We start from the raw sequence: 10877 nt of genomic DNA, 5'->3' as shown, positions 1-10877 counted from the left end.
AGTACTATGATTCCCCTAACGAGGATGCCCCTAGGATGATAATAATGACCATGACGTTAGAAAAAAAAAGGAACGCCTATGATACGTACTACCGGAACGACTCTATGACTAAGACGACTAAGCTAAGTATCTTACGCAAACATGAAAGTGTTAAATTAAATTTTGAAACTTATTTATATCTCCAAGCTACGACTTTATTTTCTAAAGGATTTCAAAGCCTGTGAAATTACATCGATGATGCCCCGATCCTATTTTACGTCTACTTTACTATTATTCTCCGTTGTTAGTCCTACCTTAAGATACTCGTTCTTCCAAGGTGAGACAAAACTATAATTAGCATTCCATAATTAAATCGGAGGTCACCGACCTTACGTCACTCCGATGGATATATGATTTTCCTTGGGCTCCCTCGTGTGCTTATATGATGTATAATTATATGAAACATGCATATGTATATAAGAAAGATATAAGTATATGAAGTACGTATATGTATATAAGATAAGTAAATGTATATAAGACATGTATATGTATACAAGCTATGTATATGAACCTGGGCTGGGGGAAAAGGATATATGGGGGAAAGGGAGGGAAATATGTTCACTACCACCTGATCAGCTGGTTTATCATCCCGGACGCGGGGTGCCCGGACGCGGGATATATGGGAGAGCCGATTTATATATATCTACATCGGCGCCATGTGGGTGAGCCGACATTGTTCGGTGCTATGATATGACCTACCATGTCATGACCAGACATGATATGCTATGATACGCTATGACATGATATGCTATGATACGCTATGACATGAAATGCTATGATACACTAAGCTATGCTATGATAGGACAGACTATGCTATGACATGATAAGCTATGATATGATACGATAAGCCATACTATGACGCGATATGCTATGACACGCTATGCTATGACATGATGCGTTAGGATATCATACCCGTGACATGACCAGCTACGATATGATAGGATGCGATACACTACGATAGTGCAGGGCGTAACACGATAAAACGTAACATGATATAAACCCTAGTTCCTATGTCTGCAGAAAAGAAACGTTGTAAAAAGAGAAAGACAAGTCCATATGACAGCCGGCCCGAGAAGGGGCCTCGCTAAGTGCAGGTTATTTTCTTGCCGCATTATCGATCCTATGACTCCCTGATGTTGTGAATCATGCTCTATATTACTGCTTGTATTATTTTCCATGCCTTACATACTCGGTACATTATTCGTACTGACGTCCCTTCTTGTGGGCGCTGCGTTCATGCCACGCAGGTCAGCAGACAGGTGGACGCGATCTTTAGGAGCTTACCAGCAGTACCCCACAGTGCTCCAGTTGTTCCGGAGCTTTATCTCAGCGGTACTATTCTGTATATGTATATTCGGGCACGATAGTACTCGGCCCTTTCTATGTATAAGTATACTATGTCTAGAGGCTCGTAGACAGATATGTACAGTCAGTCGGGTACAGTAGATTTATGATGTTTGGCATGATAATGTTGTTGTCTAAAGTATTAACTATGTTTGCCAGTTTATGTTTCAAAAAAAAAATATATGGCACTGTTTATATAAGATAGCTAAGGGGTGCTCGGTACAAGTATCGGGTACTCGTCACGGCCCCTAGTCGGGTCGTGACAGAAGTGGTATCAGAGCAGTTCGGTCCTAGGGTTTGTCTACGAGCCGTGTCCAGTAGAGTCTTGTCTATGGGTGTGTAGCGCGCCATACTTATAGACAGGAAGCTACAGGGCATTTAGGGAATGTGACCTTCCTTGTATCCTAAGATCGTGCGATAGAGCTATGCTGGTAGGTTTCCATATTCCTTTTTCCTAATCCAATGCTATGATTTCAGTAATGCCGCCGAAGAGAAAGGCTACGGCAGCCGAGAAGGGCAAGAGGGTGCCCGGTAGTAGGATCGAGCGGGAGCTAGAAGAAGGAGAGCCTCATAATGCAGCTCCCCCTCAGACTGCTCCTATCCCCCCTGCACCGGCAGAGCAGGGAAGAGCTCCAGCTCCAGTTCCACCACCAGCAGCTCCGGGCCAGCAGATGGCAGAGGCCATCCAGCTATTGACCCAGTTAGTTGCCGCACAGGCTCAGCGACAAGATGTGGACCCGGGAGACAGGGCGGTAAGCGCAAGGGCTCGCGACTTTACCACTTTGAGGCCTCCAGAGTTTTATGGATCAAAGCCAGAGGAGGACCCGCAGAACTTTATAGATGAGATGCTGCGGACTCTGAGGATTATACATGCTTCTGACACAGAGTCCGTAGAGTTGGCTTCATACAGGCTGCGGGATGTGGCAGTCCTATGGTACAGCAGTTGGATATCCTCGAGGGGAGCAAATGCACCCCCTCCGGTTTGGCAGGAGTTCACTGAGGCTTTCCTACGACATTTCCTACCGCCAGAGGTTCGACGGGCTCGAGCCGATATGTTCCTGAACCTTAGACAGGGAAATATGAGTGTTCGGGAATACAGTCTTCGTTTCAACTCACTGGCCAGATATGCCCCAGCTATGATAGCAGATAGGGGAGATCATGTGCACCGTTTCGTGAGTGGGCTAGGGCCACATTTGGTTAAAGAATGCTTGACGGCCTCACTCCAGGACGGGATGACTATTACCCGTATCCAGGCCCACGCCCAAAATCTGGAGGAGCAATATCAGCCGCGGAGAGAAGAGCGCTATCCAGACAGGGGTTCCCGAAAGAGAGGCAGGTTTTCCAGGACCAGAAGTGAGTATAGAGGGGGACAGACACAGGGGCAATTCGGGTACTCAGACCAGCCGGTAGCCAGTGCACCTCCTCGAGTTGCAGATAGGGGATTTGACCGTCCTACGGATTCGGGGGCAGGGCAGAGCACCAGAGCTCCGGGATACCAGTATAGAGATGATTCCAGTAGAATGATGCCACCCCCGCCACGGTGTACTCGGTGTGGCAGGCCACACTCAGGACAGTGTTACCGGGATACAGGTGCGTGCTATGCTTGTGGACGGGCCGACCATTTGATGCGAGATTGTCCGCTACGGAATGAGGGGGGCAGAACTCAGCCAGCCGGATCAGCGATCGGTTCATCGTCAACCGTGCGCCCTCGTGGACAGATTTCTCAGGCCCCAACGGGCCGCGGCCGAGGTAGAGGAGGGGCACCTAGTTTAGCCGGTCCTCCACACCGTATATATGCACTGACAGGACGACAGGACCCTGAGCCTCCCGCGGACGCGGCCACAGGTACTTTTCGGCATTTTCTATAATATGTGCATTAATTGATTCGAATTCTATCTTATCCTACCCTGCCTTTGTATTGCCGAACATACTAGGAATTTGGAAATTAGAGCGGAGAATAGCCACCCACGCAGGTAAAAAGTGAATAGTAGTGACCTCGAAGGCTAAAATAGTCATTAAAAGGGAAACACGCGCTACAAGTGCGTTTGAACATTGTCGAGACCCCAACTTACCCCATATTAGGTGCTAGAGGTAGTACGGGGAAGCGGAAGTAAAAATACTAACACTGAAACGCTGAAATGCATCAAAGTTTCAAGGTTAAGCGTGCTCAGGTGGGAGTAATTCCATGATGGGTGACCCCCTGGGAAATATGCTGAGAATTTCGTAAATGTGGAAATAAGAGACGAGTGAAAAAGTAAGTCACCCAGATTAAATTAGGGGTGTGGAAAGTGGTTAGAAACCCCACATGGGTCATATAGGCCGAGACGAACTAAGATAACAGAAGAAAAGGGGAGCCATGATAACAGGAAGCTTTGGGAATAAAGGAGGAAAGTACAGAGGTCACAGGGTGAGACCGATATTGAGCCCACATTAGCTAAGGCAAGGAATCCCTAATATGGTAATATACGGGAATATTTCTAGTGAGGGAATTGACACAGTAGACGTCACGAAGGAAGAAGCACAACTGCGAAGATCGCAAAGAGGGCAACCTAAGCTTCTAAGATGGACATGCTAAGTGACACGAGGCATCTGCGAAGGAGACCTCCCCGAAGTATAATACTATGCTATGAGGCCAGTTCAACATTCGAGGACGAATGTTCTAAAGCGGGGGAGGATGTTATACCCCGCGTTTTATGCAATTGGATAATTCAAGACAATCGCGGGAAGACGACAAGCAAGGCTACATTTTATTGTGTTTGGCATTTGAGTTATTTATGAAGAGTCTAGAAGTGGAAATAATGAGAGAGGTCAAGAGCATAAGGGGAATCCACGACATGACTCGTGAAAATATGAAGGAAGACGAAGGGCAAAATTGGAAGTTGGAAAAAAAAATGTGTTTCATTAATTTCAAGAGCTAGCCCAAAATAAAGTTGGGCTTGAAATTTTAATCCAAAGAAGAGAGCCCAACCGGCCATGTTCATGGCCCAAAGCCCATGGGAAATTAAAATACATGGATAAATAAGATGGTTATCCTCATTTTCCTCCATAACTTAAGAAAGTTCAAGAAGAAACTTGAAGGAGAAAAACCAAGCTAGGTTTCGGCCATAGATAAATTTTCCAAGAAAAATTGATAAAATTCCCCTAAAAATCATTTCCTACCAAGCAAAGAGTGCTTAACAAGGTGGAGTAGTCTTTGGAGCAAGAAAGATTCAAGATCCTCCAAGTTTCCAAGAGTTAAGCAAGTTGAGGAGTTGAAGAGGAAAGGTGAGTTTTTAATCTTGTTTTGTGTGTTATGAAGGTTTATATGTGTTGTTGTATGCCAAAATGGATGAAACTCATGAAGTAGAGGGAAATAGTATGTGGCCGTGTACCTCTACATAGGTATAGGAACCATGCTTCAATTAATTGGATTAGTTTTTGGTTATTATTTTGGGAATGTTATGTGAAAAGTGGAAGTTGAATGATTTTGGAGAGATTGTAGTTGTGTGTGCATGAGGTTGAAGCCGTGTGGTGTAGTGTGTGTGGTGACCGTGTGTGTGTGTTGTTGTTGTGTAGAGAAAGAGTGAATTAATGTTATTAGTAGCTTGATTGTTGGGTTGTGGATCCTTGTCGCTAACGAATGCTTAATAATTTTTGTGAAGTTGTTGCAATTAGAGACTTGTTTAGGAGTTATATGAATGGAATATGATGTCTCTTTGTATGTATGAATGACAATGACGTTAGTATGGGATTGTCGGAATGTATATTATAAGGTTGATATTGTACTCATTGAAGTTGTATGGCTTTGAAGAAAGTGGCAAATTGATATTATGTGCCTGAATTGGAATATGTGAAGCGCTAGTGTGATTGTCGAATTTTGTTAACCGTTTGGCCGGGTTTGAATTCCCGAGTGGTGTTTGATGAAAATTTGATGAAATTGAATGTCGAGGATGGTATATTTACAGAGGAAATGCTGCCGAAATTTCGGTAGCAAAGTCCTTCCTTAAGATTCTAACTCAAAGTGTACTAATGAAAGTTTTGGTAAACTTGACCAAATTGCAGATTTTGACGACCTTGTGACGCGAAATTGGAGTAGCTAAAGGAGCGGGAAAAGGTATGTAAGGCTTCACCCTTCTTTGTATGGCATGTCCTAGATATAATAAGTCGGGTACAAGCCTCGGGGACAACCCTAATCCCCGGAATCCGCACCTAAAGTTTTCAACTTTTCATTCAATGGAATTGAAGTAGAAAGTGCGTAAAATGATAGGAAGACCTCCTAGACCTCTATAACTTGCGTAAATGGGACCCGATCACCCTAGAACCCCCACAAGTAATGACATGACATGTAATACATGTAAATAGTACACGCTACCTCATCCGGCCCGAGGTGGGCCCGTTACTCCCGGACTTTCCTAAAAGTCTTGGTGGATGTACTTAAAGTGAATCCGAAGGGGACCTTTGATCCCGATCTTGTTACCAAATGGTAAGTACTATGATTCCCCTAACGAGGATGCCCCTAGGATGATAATAATGACCATGACGTTAGAAAAAAAAAGGAACGCCTATGATACGTACTACCGGAACGACTCTATGACTAAGACGACTAAGCTAAGTATCTTACGCAAACATGAAAGTGTTAAATTAAATTTTGAAACTTATTTATATCTCCAAGCTACGACTTTATTTTCTAAAGGATTTCAAAGCCTGTGAAATTACATCGATGATGCCCCGATCCTATTTTACGTCTACTTTACTATTATTCTCCGTTGTTAGTCCTACCTTAAGATACTCGTTCTTCCAAGGTGAGACAAAACTATAATTAGCATTCCATAATTAAATCGGAGGTCACCGACCTTACGTCACTCCGATGGATATATGATTTTCCTTGGGCTCCCTCGTGTGCTTATATGATGTATAATTATATGAAACATGCATATGTATATAAGAAAGATATAAGTATATGAAGTACGTATATGTATATAAGATAAGTAAATGTATATAAGACATGTATATGTATACAAGCTATGTATATGAACCTGGGCTGGGGGAAAAGGATATATGGGGGAAAGGGAGGGAAATATGTTCACTACCACCTGATCAGCTGGTTTATCATCCCGGACGCGGGGTGCCCGGACGCGGGATATATGGGAGAGCCGATTTATATATATCTACATCGGCGCCATGTGGGTGAGCCGACATTGTTCGGTGCTATGATATGACCTACCATGTCATGACCAGACATGATATGCTATGATACGCTATGACATGATATGCTATGATACGCTATGACATGAAATGCTATGATACACTAAGCTATGCTATGATAGGACAGACTATGCTATGACATGATAAGCTATGATATGATACGATAAGCCATACTATGACGCGATATGCTATGACACGCTATGCTATGACATGATGCGTTAGGATATCATACCCGTGACATGACCAGCTACGATATGATAGGATGCGATACACTACGATAGTGCAGGGCGTAACACGATAAAACGTAACATGATATAAACCCTAGTTCCTATGTCTGCAGAAAAGAAACGTTGTAAAAAGAGAAAGACAAGTCCATATGACAGCCGGCCCGAGAAGGGGCCTCGCTAAGTGCAGGTTATTTTCTTGCCGCATTATCGATCCTATGACTCCCTGATGTTGTGAATCATGCTCTATATTACTGCTTGTATTATTTTCCATGCCTTACATACTCGGTACATTATTCGTACTGACGTCCCTTCTTGTGGGCGCTGCGTTCATGCCACGCAGGTCAGCAGACAGGTGGACGCGATCTTTAGGAGCTTACCAGCAGTACCCCACAGTGCTCCAGTTGTTCCGGAGCTTTATCTCAGCGGTACTATTCTGTATATGTATATTCGGGCACGATAGTACTCGGCCCTTTCTATGTATAAGTATACTATGTCTAGAGGCTCGTAGACAGATATGTACAGTCAGTCGGGTACAGTAGATTTATGATGTTTGGCATGATAATGTTGTTGTCTAAAGTATTAACTATGTTTGCCAGTTTATGTTTCAAAAAAAAAATATATGGCACTGTTTATATAAGATAGCTAAGGGGTGCTCGGTACAAGTATCGGGTACTCGTCACGGCCCCTAGTCGGGTCGTGACACACCCAGCCGGCCATTTCCCTCATTCATCCATGTCTGCTTACGCTACTATGCTTGCGTGCAGAACCAGAACCCCTACCCCATATCGATCACAGTGTGATTGCCAGCCATTTTTATGATATCACAAAAGAGAAAGATGATGTGTTGAGCCACGGTTCAGTGTCATCTGCATCGTCTTCTGAGGTGCCGGAAGGGCCAACGGGATCAGATATTATACCCTTGGCTATTATGGGTGCTGAGGACGCTGCTGCAGATCAGCCCACAGATTCTGAGGCTCCACCGGCTGATCATGCTACACAGCTTATGCCAGCTCCAGCCGCACCTACTTCGGGTGGTCCTACCTCTTCCACTGGAGCAAGCCCAGCACCACCGCAGGGAATACCAGGAGTCCCACGAGAGCTTGCGAGAAAAATGATGTTCAATCGGGAGAATTTTAGGGCGGTGGTCCTGCAAGCAGATCGCACAGATAGGCAGGTCAAGGAGCTCATGACTGAGCTGAAATTGTACACTAAAAGAGCCATTGATGCTGCGTTGCGGCCAATCAAAGAACAGCTGGCTGAGGACCACCTGCGGATCCACTCTCAGATAGATGTTATTGAGAGCAGGATGACCGAGCTGACTAGGACACACCCTGCTATGGAGTTGGCCGCTATTCGGAGTGAGTTGCGGTCTGTCAAGGATGATGTGCAGAAATTGAAAGCCCAGGAAGTGGCTGTGGTGACAGACCAGCTTCCTAAAGTACACACGGAGTTGGTACAAAGCCTATACCAGCCTGTTCAGAGCCTACTAGGGGATGATGATGTCGAGGACACGGTTGAGGAAGAGCACGACGAGGAGTTGGAAGAGGATATCCCCTCTTTGTCCAAAGGGAAGCGCAGCAGAGCCTCGCCGGATGATGAAAACCTCGACCCCATTCTCCAGAACATTGATCCATTTGCTGATTTGCGCCCACGGAATGAGGAGGAGGAGCGGCATACTTTGAAGAGGCTCCGCCAAGAGTCCCAGCTGAGTTCTGACACCGCAGGAGCTACTTCTAGCTCAGCCCAGCCTAGTGAGCCAGCTCACCGTACTTCTCCCCCACCCATTGCTCCACCCCATGATGCTGCGACAGATCCGAGCGCCTAGTGCGCTCCAGGGAGGCCCTCCGTTCTTTGAATGCGTTATATTGATGCCTTGAGAGCAATGCATGCTTTTAAGTTGGGGGTGTGGGTAATTGATGTTGGTTGTTGGGATTGCTGTTTTAGTATACTGGATATTATTGTTTTTATTGTTTTTGTTTTGATGGGTATTTTATCCCAAATCGTGATAGTAAGCATGTGTTTAAGACAATTGTTATTGTTTGTGTTTTTATTGGTATTGTTTTTATTATTAAGTATGTGTTAGGACCTTCTTCGGCTATTCTTTGTTGTGGGTTCTATTCCCGAAGAATGCGATGTGTATGTTGAAGGCATGTTTAGGATGTTTAATATAGAAGTAAAGTAATGATGACTTAAGTGGTAGTGATCCGTGTTTCTAGCATAGATAAAAGTGGTTTTTACAGTTCAATGATATCCTTCCGAAAAATAATTTGTGATGTACATCAAGAATGAGTTGTTGATATTGACATGTATGGTTCTTTTAATGACATTGCAAAGAAAGGGTGTTCATGCATTTGAAATCTTCAAACGGAAATGAAATCAAGAGTATTTAAGCAATCCTTATGCCATTGTGTTGTGAGTTCTTAGTTTCTATTTGCATATGATGCTTGTAATCTAGAACTTGCCCGGTTGGTCGTGCGTGAATTCTAAGAAGAGTTTGATTGTGCAGTGATCTTAGGCTTTCTTTATATTAACCCCAAAGCCTGTTTATCTTAAACGAGCCTAGCCCGTACAGAAAATGATCCCTAGTCTCCCATTTTGATCCTATAGACCTTTTCTTCGATTAACCGTGAACTAACCTCTTTCCCTTCGGTGAATAAACCCATTTAGCACCAAGTCCCTCCTTGACACGGAAGAATGACAAATGAGGCTAAAAGCCGAAGTTGGGGGTGATAAGTCAAAAATGCGGAAAATGAGGCCAAAGGCCTGTTGGGGGTTATCACGAATATAAAGGGGCATAATTCAGCGTGGATATATATATATATATATATATATATATATATATATATATATATATATATATATATATATATATATATATATATATATATAAGTTCTAAATAAATTCACGCTGAAGATGGAGGGTTGGAAATAATAGGAAGAATGGTGAATGAAGTCAAAAAGAAGTGTCGAGGAGGGTGAGTCACCAATATCCAAATATTCACATACCCGTCCGTAAGCCAATGTTACAAGCCCAAAAAGTCCTAATGTGATCACAATCAAATTGTTCAAAGTTCAAGGCATGGAAAATAAAGGCAAGCGTATGGTATGTGCACACATGATATGCAAATTTCTTTATGAGTGTGAGTGTTCTTTTGTCTTTTTAGTATTCTGTCCCATTTATGTTGTAAATATGTGTTGGGACATTCTTTGGTCTATGTGAGGGCATAAGGATTGTAAGTTTCAAAGTAACTGGCTTTCCGGAAGTTGAAATTCATGTGCATAGAGACCCCCGTACTATGATTGTGTCATTAATTGAGGTTGCATAGTGAGTGCAATTTTTTCTGAAATGTGCGTCTTGTGACACAAATACGAGATGGATAAAAGCCTTAATATTTTTATTGGATTGAAGAGTCAGTGCTAGAAACACATGCCAAAACCACCGTAGTTATTCTTATTTTGCTAAGATGCCGTGTGTTAGTAGTGAGTCTTATTGTAGTTGCTTGAGGACAAGCAAAAGCTTAAGTTGGGGGCGTTGATGTGCCGTGAATTTCGGCACATTTTATGCCTTTGTAACTAGAAATGTTGCTTGATTTTAAGCATTTTACATTGTTTCTTATGTTATTTTTGTGTTTTATAGGGTTGATGAACTAAGGATCGGAAATGAGATGAAATTCTGAAAAACGGACATATTGGAGCTAAACGACGGTCCATAACTCATGTTACGGACCGTAATGGGATCCGTAACTCATGTTATGGCTCGTACCATTGAACCGTAACAGGGCCTAAATTTCCAGAGAGTTTTCATTGAAACCATCAGAGTTACGGTGTAGTGTTACGGTCCGTAACATATCACCGTAACTTCAGATAAAATTCCAGAGAGTTTTCAATGGAACCATCAGTGTTACGGTGTAGTGTTACGGTCCGTAACTCATCTTACAGTCCGTAACATATCACCGTAACATCAGCCAAATTTCCAGAGAGTTGCCAAGTAAAATCACAAGATACGCCTCAGAAGGACGAACCGTAACACAAGTTACTGTCCGTCGCATGGTGACCGTAACATCAAGCTGACAAATGACGAAC

General features: G+C 43.5%; 1 protein-coding gene across 1 annotated transcript; it reads left to right on the top strand.

The window, feature by feature from the left end:
* Nucleotides 1–2199: 2199 nt before the first annotated feature.
* Nucleotides 2200–7311, top strand: LOC132602174 (uncharacterized). Its single transcript, XM_060315159.1, has 2 exons — nt 2200–3228; nt 7135–7311. The coding sequence occupies exons 1-2, from the start codon at nt 2229–2231 to the stop codon at nt 7161–7163; spliced, it is 1029 nt and encodes a 342-aa protein (XP_060171142.1). The 5' UTR covers nt 2200–2228; the 3' UTR covers nt 7164–7311.
* Nucleotides 7312–10877: the final 3566 nt, after the last annotated feature.

This window comes from Lycium barbarum, chromosome 7 (genome assembly GCF_019175385.1).
Source record: "Lycium barbarum isolate Lr01 chromosome 7, ASM1917538v2, whole genome shotgun sequence".
NCBI classification, from domain to species: Eukaryota; Viridiplantae; Streptophyta; class Magnoliopsida; order Solanales; family Solanaceae; genus Lycium; species Lycium barbarum.
The sequence above is the reverse complement of the archived record's forward strand: the minus strand, read 5'-3'. Positions and strand labels throughout refer to the sequence as shown.